General features: G+C 36.5%; 1 protein-coding gene across 1 annotated transcript; it reads right to left on the bottom strand.

Annotated features, from left to right (window-relative positions):
- Nucleotides 1-1,230: 1,230 nt before the first annotated feature.
- On the bottom strand, nucleotides 1,231-12,142 carry beta-PheRS (phenylalanine--tRNA ligase beta subunit). Its single transcript, XM_076120117.1, has 12 exons — nucleotides 11,951-12,142; nucleotides 11,800-11,855; nucleotides 11,167-11,321; nucleotides 10,594-10,750; nucleotides 10,069-10,245; nucleotides 9,363-9,542; nucleotides 7,099-7,274; nucleotides 6,346-6,495; nucleotides 5,703-5,835; nucleotides 5,140-5,350; nucleotides 2,526-2,678; nucleotides 1,231-1,436 (listed from the first exon to the last, which is right to left on the bottom strand). Exons 1-12 carry the CDS (start codon nucleotides 12,006-12,008, stop codon nucleotides 1,285-1,287), a joined length of 1,758 nt encoding a protein of 585 aa, XP_075976232.1. The 5' UTR covers nucleotides 12,009-12,142; the 3' UTR covers nucleotides 1,231-1,284.
- Between the last annotated feature and the right edge of the window lie 334 nt (nucleotides 12,143-12,476).

Below are 12,476 nucleotides of genomic sequence, written 5' to 3'. Positions count from 1 at the left end.
TTGTTGACTCACTGCTAGTCTATAAATCAAGATTCCTACCCAATATTGGAGCCAATAAATCACATACTAGCTAATCAATGATTGAATATTACTTAATGATATGATAAGTGCTCCTGCTTATCAATAGCATTGATAACAGCATATCGGTAGACGGTGTTCAATAATCCAATGATTATATTATGATACCTTCTAAATATTAATACTTTAATCCTGATGTTTAGTCTAGACTTAGTCTAATCTAATAATGTTATGATAATATTAGACAAATCGACGAGTCATGTGCAGTAACTGAGAAATTTTAGTATACCCTATTATAATTTAAAATTGGTATCGTGGAAACATGTCTCTTAAACATGGTGCATCTAAGCTGAAACAAAACAAAATTTTAATATCACTCTTTATTTTCTGAGGGTGGACCAATGTGATACGATTTCTTCAAACGTCATTTTAAAATAAATCAAAAATCAAGCAAGTAACTGTTGTCTTAGTTATAGCATATATTTTTGTTTTCAAAGAATAATAGTTTTAATCTGTTATCAACTTACTAAATAATCATCGAACTAAGTTTGTAATAATCTAAATTAAATACTATTATGACGAACCTAACACAAGCTAAGAAGCCCTACATAGGACATAGCGAACAAACATTATAATGTAATATTCGTAGAACTATTAGTAATTTAGTACTATTAGTAAAACAAGCGTAATTAGTTTTGAAGACAGTGGTTTCGTGGAAGTGAGCCTTGACATATCAACAACGAACCGATCAGTGATCGATATTTACCCTCATAATACGTAACTTAAGCCTTACTGTACCTGTGTCTAACTGCTGAAAGGTTATACTTAATAATGTACTCATGTTAATCGAAATTCTTCTGTCTTATATCTACTTTTTATATATCGCTGCCCAATGTTTGGTCATAGCTTTAATTATGTTTTTTTTTTATACTTGATGTCTTATATTTTTTATTTTCTTTTTTTTTGTAAAGCAAACTTCTGCACTAAGATTCGCTTCTGTGTCGCGGGAACTTTTACAAACATACAAACAACGGACACAAAGTACTACCAGACCCGAACCAAACCCAACTATTTGTGAATAGCACAAACAATTGTTCCGTGTGGGAATCAAACCCGCAATACAGGCGTGGCGACCTTAACCGCTGCGCCACGGAAGCAGTAAAATTTTGATAAAAAATACATATGCGATATGATAAAAAAGAAACAACAAAATAATATCAAAATCGATATTTATTGTTAACAAAATAAATAATATATCAGTTCTGTCTATACGAAGGGCTCGATGTTGATCTCGACGGCTGAGCAAGGGTTGGTGAGGTCGAAGGCGCCGAGCACGCTGGGGTGAATGACCCCTATCTTGCCGATGACGCGGCCGCGCAGTAACACCTCCGCGCAGCGACCAGGGAAGTATGCAGGGTCTAAAAAGTTACGTATTTTTTAAGACTTCTTTTCCACAATTTACTTGTCCCTACAAGTAAACTAAAGAGAAATAAATCAAAGACATTTGATTCACTGGCGTGTAAAAGAAACTAGTACAAAAAATCATAACTCACGTAGATAGAAACATTGAAAACAATTATTTCATTTCTCCTAATTTCTTTTTAATAATAGAAACACATCATATACCGTATAGTTTGACAACGCAAAGACGTTTTAATTCGAAGAATTATTTTGGACTCCCTAATATTTAGATTATTATCAAAATAGCTACTTTAATCTAAACGCTGTGTTGTGTATAGTATCAAAGTATCAAATGATATTCAAGCCGCAAGGCTACACTGTCCCGGAAGTTGGTTCTTCCCACAAACAATTTTGAAATCTTTTCGTGTGGATAACCTTATAGTCAAGGTTGCAAGCGAACAAAAGGCCTTTGACATGACTTAGCAACTATTATCTTTAGACATCAACCACAACTAACTATTTACTCTGATACCTGAAGATGCTCAGTTAAAGTACGATTTAGAATGTGATTACACTACCTTGAACTGACGTGCTCATGGTTAATTCCCGACCGAGAAAATAACAATTCTTTAAGTTGTCTATGTGCCTTGAAGATATTTGCACTTTTATGCTGCTTTAGGTATTGTTTCATAAGAGACGTGCTAGTTAGCTAAGAGGTTTACGATGCAAAATGCAACGAACAGCAACATTCTTATACAGAAGCAGTGAAGAAGCAGCTTAAAGTAAAAAATGAATATATAAGTGAGCAGTAATAGCCCAGTAGTTGCATGTTCGAACCCGAGGTAACACACAACAACTTTTCGAAGTTACATATGTGTGTTAGAAATAATGATCACTTCTTTCAATGGCGAAGGAAAATATCGTTATGCAACCTTGCATAACGATATTTTCTAAGAGCTAAGAGTTCTTCTTGTAGGTATGCAAAGTCCCCCAACTGGCAAGCGTGGTAGACTCAAGGCCTAACCCCTCCTTAATAACGGGAGGTAGACCTTAGCCCAGCAGTGGGATATTAATGGGTTATATATATTTAATTTATAGTGTCGTACCGTCGCACTGCCGGAGGTAGTAGCCGGTGTGGGGGTGCCAGGGCTCCCGCAGCAGCGCCATGACGCGGTCGAGCAGGCCGTGCACGAACTGGAAGCCCGCCGCGCGCCCCGCGTGCACCGCACATAGGCGACGTTCGTTGCGGGCACCCGTCTCTGTCATCAATCACATCTTACATTATTATTGTTACTAATATTTCTATCTAAATACTTTCTTATCCCTTTCAGATGATCCCTAATTTCAATCTAGAACAGGGGTTCCCAACCTTTTCTTAGTCCCGGACCACTTTAATACTATTCTTGTTAGCAGAGACCACTATGTTAGTATATTAAATATAAAGTGTAATAATCATCCTGAAAATTTTAAATTTTAAAGTCATTCGCGGACCGTATTTTGACACCCACTGGTCTAGAATCAGCATGATCTAACTTAGGCCAATTTTTTCTTGCTCTTATCCTACGTTAAACAGAAAAGTATAAGGTGGGGTCGGCACAACATATTTCTCTCAAAAATATGTTGTGCAAAGGATTTAGCTGATGTTTTCACATCCGGCCGTCTGGCTGACGTCAATCCTCCTTGGTCATTCTAGGTATAACTGGAAAGTGGAAGCTAAATGTTTTTTTACAATAAATGAGGAATAAGAAGTCAACATACATCATAACATCAAACATTTTGACTACTAAAGCACTTGTGAGTATATAAGCGTTTTCGTGTTATGTAGCCCTCTTTATATATTTAACGAATGAGAGAGTAATGTGTCAAAATCACTGTTACCCTAAAATACTGTTACTACTGGAATTATTTCCAATATCAAGCATAAAGATTTATTCAAGCGTTTGTAAAACTTACATTAATGTTTTCAAATAAAAATAAGTAGCAAACAATAAACATGTTTAGTATCAAACAAATGTAAGGTCGATTGATCCATGTTTTAATTTTAAAGCTTATGCAAATCTATGTAATGCATAATGTCAAGGTGAAAGAAATCGATCGCCATTTTAGCGAAACGACTCTTTAAATCGTCTTTATTTCTTTGTATTTCTGCAGTAACATTCGACTAGATTTTTGTATCGCAAATTGCACCTGTTCAGTTTGTAAAAATGTTTCTAAATTTTGTTCTACATCTTCGAAGATTTGCAAACTAAAACTCTGCGTTGTGGTGTTTTAAACATTTAAAATTAACCAAAATAGTTACATTTAACTTTTATAGCTTTAAGTGACACAGAATAGGAACAGTTAGGTTATTTACATAACAATTTAACATAATTACAATATGTTGAACACTTTGTTAATTATCCATAAACAATATAATTAGGACTTTAATTAGCTAAGTATAATCATTAAAGCAGGTAGGTGGTATTGTTAATATTGACCTGCACCAATAAACCGTCCTTGTGATCATTTTAAATAATAAAATATTGATAACATGGAATATTTAGGTATAACCCGTATGTTCTAATAACATATATTACTACTTCTACCACGAAACATTGGCTAGCTATCATGGTCACCTAGTTTCAAAGTGGTAAATCGAAACCAAAAGATAAGTATTGAATATTTTTAACACTGACAAAGAAACATATTATTATCGAAATCTAGGTGATGATATTTATCTATTGTTTATATTATTAGGTACATTATATATGTTAACACGGATATTTAATAAAATACTAGGTAATTAGGTGAAGTCAATCATAAAATTATTTTATCTTGGGAAAAATATTCTGGAAATGTAAAATTTGAATCCGAACTGCGTGACGACTAGCGTGGTGCACTCATGGGCTAAAGCCTTCCTCATTGCGAGAGAAGCTTAGAAAGTAGTGATGTTTCACTATTGGGAAAAGTTTTTCTCTTATAAAGGGTTAAAGGAGATCATCCATTTTGGGCCTTTTTTCAAAGTGCCGGCCGACAAAAAAAAGTGGCATGTATCAATGGAGCTAGCCATTTGAAGCAATAGTTAGTATGGCACGAAACCGGTAGGATCGCTTTGAACCGAGTTATACAGGTTTGAAGATTCATAATATTCAAACATTAATTCATTTCTGAAAGTGCTGTGAAACATAAAATAATGATTGATTTTGCTAGAATTAACTATCTAAAGCAAATGACCACTCTGAAGTTGATTTAAGGTCGTAAGCCCACGTATCAACTCGGAAACGGGTCGTCACCGTATCAGCTCGAGATCATCAGTATTATTTGTATGTAATTCCCTACTGTAACACACTTATCGGAATCGTTATGTGATCGCCCCGGCTCACGACGATGGGAGTGGTGCGTATGCGCATTTTGCATACACCAGCACCCAGGGTGAAGTGCGGCACTATGTGCAAATTCCGATAGAAGGGCGGGCATACCTTCTAAACCGCAACATGTGTCCTCATAACAAGGGCCCTCATCACAAATCGTGCCCGAAGCACAAAATATTGTTCCACGTGCCGATGAGTCGGACATAACAACCCAACGGCAACACTCTAGATGACCTCTTACCTAGACGATGGTTTGTTAGTTGCACACAACCGAGGGTGCGGCGAGAAAGTGACAAATGTGATATAAGTAGGACGGTATCAAAGAATATCACTAGCGAAAGAAATACATCATAATACTAAGCCCACTCACCAACACTGCTATCTTGCAGTACAACGTCACTGATCTCGAACAGTTTGAGCGGCAGCGGCATCTTCTTATTAGCGGCGAGCGTCTTGAGCAGTCCGGGCAGCAGCAGCGTGCGCACCACCTGGAACTCCAGCGTCTTGGGGTTGCTGATGTGCGCCGCGAGGACCGAGGAGATGTTCACTCCTAGCTTTGTGGCTACGTCTTCTCTTGAACACTGGGAAAGTAAGTATTGTTGTGTAAGTTGTGTAAGTTGAGATTTAAACGTTTTGTGAAGTCTGCACTTTGTTTTAACATGATCGTATTGGATTCTTATATCTAGGATTTAAGCTAAGGAAGCCTTTCTTCGAAAGCTAACTTTACAAAAATAAAGTTTGGTTTAACAATAACGAAACTGTCTGAAAAACATTTTGCTATAACTAAGATAAGCAAATCTAAAAATTCACAATAGCTGCCTCTCATGTTCGAAGAATAGGCGAATTCTGCTGACGATATCCTAAATTCAATGTATCAACACCTTTGGGTATCAAATGCGTAACTGTAATTTCATTCAATTTCATAATACTTACTAATGTGAATGTAAGTGCTTCCGTGTAGCCAGCATGAGCACATTCATGCCTCAGTTGTTCCGTGAGCTTGTTGACAGGCTCCTGACCTCCCGCCGTCACCACCCGCGCCGGCCGCCGGGCTATGCGGTTGTACCTGACATACACATAATATGAATAATTACTTACTTATATTGTTGCTTTTCCGTCTTGAGAAGGAAGTGTGTAGCAGGAAATAAAGATCAAAGTAATATGGACTGTGAAGGCTGGACGCAGAGTACGCGCGATTTCCTTTTAGGGCTTACACACTTTGACGAAATAGGGTAGAGATCTTTAAAAAAATCAGATATAGATTTTACCAGCTACTTTCTATTAGAGTTCCACCTACCGTTATATATGGCAAAAAGTGATACCAAACGCAAAATAAACGTTTCTATTTAACTAGCATTCTGACATTGACTATGAAGCTCAAAATATAAATATGACTGGCAATTTCTCTTTTAGACAGATTGTTGCTTAGTTATTACAACAATTCAACGGGGTTATTGCCAAATAGAGTTTCAAAAGGTGAGTCCGTGCATTTTCTATTCAATGTTTGGTAGTGGTTTCAAAGAATTTATGTCCATATAAAAAGGGTATATAATCACTATTTAGTTTGACACAGTACCCATAAGCGATGGCGATATCCTCGTACAGGTCGCAGGCGTGTATGACGTCGTGTCGTGTGGGCGGCACGCGCACCCGCAGTGTGCCGCCCTCCGACCTCGTGGACAGGCACATGCGGGACAGGAGACCCGCGATGTTGTCGCCACTCTCTCTGACGAATAACAGAACAATTATGACGAATATGTACTGAAATTACATTATTTACCAGCATAGTTACATAAAACTGTAGTGGATAGTGAGTGTTACAACTGAATTATCTAAATCAGTCTATTCATTGGTTTAAAACCTTATGGAATACAAAACTATACTTAAATTATACCCAGTTACGCTCACCGGTCGGTAAACGATCTGTGGGTTAAGCGACCGTTGGCGCGTCATTCCATAGATGGGTGACCGCATAGTGGTGTATGAGCTGGGCGTGCTTCGGAGGGCACGTAAAAAGTCGGTCCCGGCTGTTGTCTACTAAGATAACAGTCGTTAAGCCATGTCAAAGGCCTTTCGGGCGGCTTGAACAACTTTGACACTAGGTTGAACACTAACCATACGACAAACAAACACTAATATAGTGGGGTTTCCTGGGCCACTAAAATAAAGATGATAGACTACGTTTACTATGTATTTCATTAAAAAAGAAGATTAAGATTGTCATTACTATAATACAGATTTATAGGGAGATCCTTAGGATAGTTCTTAAGTTCCATATTATTAAGCCCAGGATTAATATTAAAAATATAGCAATAACAATTACACTTACTCGATACCAATATACCGGTTGGCCTTGTCTACGTTGATAAGTTCCTCTCGACAGCGCATCTTGGGGTATAACTCGTAGGTTCCATCAGGCGCGAACACCTTGCACTGCTCCACTGAGTACGGACTTGAGCAGTACTTAGAGAACATGCTCACTACTGTGTCTAAAACTACGATGGCCTGGAAGATGCGAAATAATTTTGTTTGAGTATATAGTAGGTCGGAGAAAAAGTCTTTTCGCATTATAGTATGTATGAACTTGTAATAAAATCTTTGCTCACTAAAAGAAGTCACTAAAAGAACCGAACTCACTGAACCGTGCACTCATTTGTGATTCTTGAAGCCAAAGAGATTTCATTACAAGTTCATACATACTATAATGCGAAAAGACTTTTTCCCCGACCTAATATTTAGACGATGTTTTACTGCATTACTAAGGATGAAATTTTCAAACGAATATTAAAATTTAAACTGTAAGCCACAACTAAATACGTTTTAGGTCAGTATCTCAGACTTTCTAAAACTTGTAGCCTGTATCGAGCCTAGGTAACGTGGGATAGAGTAAAAATAATGACGAATGGTGATCTTCGGCGTTCTAAACATTCCGGAAAACACGTGACGTCCACCAGCGGCTACGGAATGCTTAAGCTTACTACTTTATTATTTTTAGTCTACGAGGGTCGATCCAAAAGTAATGATAATCGGCTACTTGTAGTCGTCGCAAATATACAAAAACTATTTTTTTGGCTTCCTTATAGATCCGCTACGGTACTATGGGTAAAAATCATATCAATAGTCCAAGTAATTTGCTAAATACATTCAATTGAATAGGATCGCAGAGAAAACATCAAAATGTAAAAAAACGTCATTAGAGCAATTAGTCAATGCCCTCCACTGAAAAAAAAATCCACTAAAGGAGTACATTGCGACTTGTTGCTGTCATCGGGGGACTTTAAGATAACGTCAAAAAAGTTGGAGATATTGTGTTAGCAGATCAAAGAATGACCATCAAATATGCAGCTAAGATTATAGACATCTCATATGGGTAGCATTTTAAGGGTCTTCTCTAACAAGTTGCTCATGAAAAACGTTTCCGCGCCTCAGGAACCGAAAATGTTAAAAGGCGAACGAAAGCGAAAACGTGTCGACATTTCGAGGGTGAATCTTGGAAAGTTCCAAACGGATCAAGGACTTTTTTTGTCACGTTATTTGACAATAGACTAGTCAAAAACCCACCATTTTGATCCCAAAACAAAACAACTATCCATGACTTGGAAAAGATCCTTCTCACCAACAAAGGAGAAATTCAAGGTTTCAAGGTCGATGTTTGATTCCCGCGTGTTTTTTTCAAAACACTGAAAGAATCACTTCAGTAAAATAATTGAAAAAGAGAGCTATTATAATAGGCTTTTATTAAAAATACCAAATACGAAGATTACAGTAAGCTATCATGAAAAAAAAACACAGGAAAGTGTGAGCTGGAATGCTGTTTCACTAAGACCAGCTCTGGCTCACAAGGTCGCAGTTGCGTTGGCTGCCATTCAAGAAACGGTTTTCGGATTGCTCGATCACCCATCCTATTTGCTAGATCCATTTCTTAGGTAATTTTATCAATTGCAATTTTTAAAAAAACACTTCATAGGCAAAAAATTTGGCGACAATCGCGAAGTGACTAGTGATTTTAGGGCATTTTGGGAGAGTTTTGCAAGATAAGGTATTTCTATGGGAAAAATGGGATTAAAAAAGAGATCAATTGGTTTTATTAACTTGTTATGAGACTTTGTAAAAAATGTAATCATTTTTTTCACTGTAATCATCGTGTATCACCTCCGTTATCATTACTTTTGGATCAACCCTCGTATGTTTAGTCAGACTATTACAACTATTCAATTTTGTTTCTTATTAGGATCAAATAATAGTCATGATGAAATCATGTAAGAAACACCATCTTTTTTTTATCAATTCACAATCAACATTCGTTTTATCGTTAAATTTATTTATCGTATGGCACCCAGTTACGCTCACAAGTCGATAAACGATCTGTAGGTTAAGCAACCTTTGACACGGTTATTCCATAGATATGGAACTAGGCTTCTCAGTGTTTCTAAGGGCACGCATAAAGTCGATCAAGGTTGTTATCTACTTATATACCAGTCGTTAAGCTGTGTCAAAGGTCTTTCGGGCGGCTTGAACAACTTTGACACTAGGCTGACCACTAACCATACGATAAAATAAAAAATAAACTAGGAATTAAATCTTTCTGTATACCTTAGTGAGATCAGTGGCGGTGCACTCAATGAACACGTTCTTGGTGTCGAGCGTGATCTTGGAGTGGTCTCCGTTGATGATGGGCGGCATGGACAGCACCACGCCGCGCTTGTCCTTGATCACCGGGTACACGGGACTGTCGCGGATGATCGCCAGGTATTGCTTTAACTGCGCGTGACTCTGTAAATGTGTACATTTGACTTTAGAAATTATGCCCTTATGAATTATGATTGATGTCAATCATATCACATAAAGCAGTGCGGTAGAAATGGACCGCAAGGCGGTAGTATTGACCATTCCTACCGTCTTGTAGTTAACAGTTTCAACCAGCTAAATGTTCTCGACGATGACGCTGTGAAGTATTCCTCGTAAATTTCCCCGTAATTGTCTATGAGCAAAATCTAATGAAATGTCATAAAAGTATTAACTTTGTTTGAAGTAGAGATGCTCTAAGATACGCAACAGTACTAAGTTTATTCAAACCCTTGTTTTTTCCATATTATCTCAATTTCCTCAGCACATTATGAAATTCTGGACTGCTATTTCCTTCTGCACAAAAATACCCATAGCAATTTGCCCGATCAAGAAAACAATCCAGTACTGTTTGGACCTCTCTTACTATCATAATGTGTAGATTATTATTATATTGAATGCAATATTCAGTAATATAGTGAAGGCATAAAATCTTACAATAAAACACACTTACAGAGTACAATTCCATTAGTTCAGGAGCAGTTGTTTCCTTCTGTTGGTTGAGTGCTTTGAACTTGATCTCATTTGGTGGTAGCGCGTCGTACACAAACGGTCCCTGTATGGTGTCCAAGTCATGTGTACCGATGGCCACTAGCGTTCTCTTCCTGCATATGTTCTGGTGTAGTTTGTCCTGAAATTCATTCATTAGGGGTTAATATGAGTATGAAAACATGATCTAAATGATATTTTCACGTTTTTCTGCTAATCTTTAATCTGCTGTCAATGTTATTTAAACCACTAACCCCCAGTTTCTAAGGTACATTTAACGGTAGTTTATCTATTCAATAGCGTTAAAACTAAAAAAAACGCAATTGAATAGATAAACTACCGTTAAATGTACTCAGAAACTGGGGGTAAAAGGCCTTCAACATGGATGGCAAGAGATCAAAGCATTTTTGACATCCATCAGTCCAAACAATCTTAAAAGACTAAAGAATATTGCACAATTAGAAAAATTAATTAAAATCCTATTAGATACCTGTAAATCAATGAAGCTGTCATATGACTCCTTAGTGAAGGTGATACCCTTAAGCACAGCAGCTACAGCATAAGGCCTGATCTGTGCCGTAGCTGGAGTCAGGTGCAATGAGTGACAGTCTTCATACCTCTGCAATGTGTACTGAGGAGGTGCCTTCCTGAAACAATATAAATAAGAGATTACATGAAGGAAGGTATAATGTAAATGGCAATACATGGATGATTTCATACAACTCTGCCTGCATCTTAGGGTATAAAAAGAGTGATGTTATAAATACAAAAAAAAAAAGCGAACTTCAGGATTCACATTGTGTGTCTTTTCAAAGAACAGCTGTTCAAGCTATTAAATAGATATTTTCATTAAGACAGGAAAAGTGGTATTTTCATTTATTTGCAAAGTTGAATGAGAAATGATTTTAAAATAGAAAATCTATATCATTAGTTTCAATTTTAAACTGAATTAAAAGTTTAAGATCCCAAAGCCCGAATAACCCAGCTCAATAATGGCTGATTGAAAGCAACAATTTACTTTATTAATTAACAAACTTTTGCAATAAACTACAGGACATCTTACTTTCCCTGGAACACTAAGATGCCATCCACCAGTCCTTCTAAACAGAGCAGATCATATCTGTTGGCCGGTATGTCTATACGGTATAGGATCTCTTCTGACACACCCACACCGGCCTGGTCTCCTTGCTCCTTCATCAACATCTGCTTCTCTGTGGTCTGAAATATTGACAACAACAAATGAATTTATTAAGCCCTTAAAAAATTAAATTGGATATGCCAATTATTTTATAAATATTTAAAGTATTGGCTAGGCTAGTTCAATTTGATGATATTTATTATTCTACCTTTACTTTTTTATTAACAACTGTTAAATTAAGTTTGTTCTATTTGTATATTGTGTAGTTTAACTTTGGTCACATTAAGTTTATCAGAAATAAATGATAAAAGTACCTCTTGAATAGATAAATAAAAGAAAGTACTAGATAACCTAGTATAATATACCATCATAACATAAAATAACGAGTCCGTACCAGTTATGACTTAAATTAACTGAAATTAAATCCACTTTCCACAGAATTTAAAACGTTCTGTAATAAAATAATAAACTTTACTATCATCACTATGAAGTTAACCTACACTTCAAGTTTCTGTTTTGCTGTCCTAGAACTTAAAGAAAAGTGATGAATATACTTACCACTTCGTCAAGCTCCAAGCCAAATTCAAAACACAAATCCTGGAACTCATCGTCAGCTGGAATTAAAGAAAAGTTGTCCAAATAAATTCATTTTTAAAAGATAATCAAAACTCGCCGATTTTTTAAAATAACTTTCTAAGTGGTTACTCACTGTAACTTCTGCCCAATGCATTGAAAAGAACATCACGCTTAACCGATATTGTCGGCATTTTATTATAAGTCAAAAAGAAATGATTAAACTAAGAGCTATTTTCCTATTTGTACCTAATCTACACGTTTCTTTTCGTTTTTGACGGAAACTGACGACAACGTATGTATGACATTTGACAGAAAAACGTATTCGACTGGTGATCTAATTGCTGCAAGTTTTCTCACTCTGTCTTACACAGAGAAACAACGGCAAAGATTTTGAGATGGCCAATAATAATGTTTAATATATAGTCGCAGTTAAAAAAGCCACATTCACATTTTTTGACATTGTAATGACAGCAACAGCAGCTGTGATTTAGTAGATATTGTAAATTAGTCTAGCAACACTTTATTTGCTGCCCTGCCAAACCAAAACACTGTAACTTTCAAAAACCAGTTTTGAGATAATTGCCAAAAATGTTTCTTTGTTACCTTATTCTGAACCTAATAGTGTATTCTTTTATTTGCTTTATTTTGTTAAATAAGAG

Source organism: Anticarsia gemmatalis, chromosome 11, assembly GCF_050436995.1.
Source record: "Anticarsia gemmatalis isolate Benzon Research Colony breed Stoneville strain chromosome 11, ilAntGemm2 primary, whole genome shotgun sequence".
NCBI lineage: Eukaryota > Metazoa > Arthropoda > Insecta > Lepidoptera > Erebidae > Anticarsia > Anticarsia gemmatalis.
This window is presented reverse-complemented; position numbering and strand designations above follow the sequence as displayed.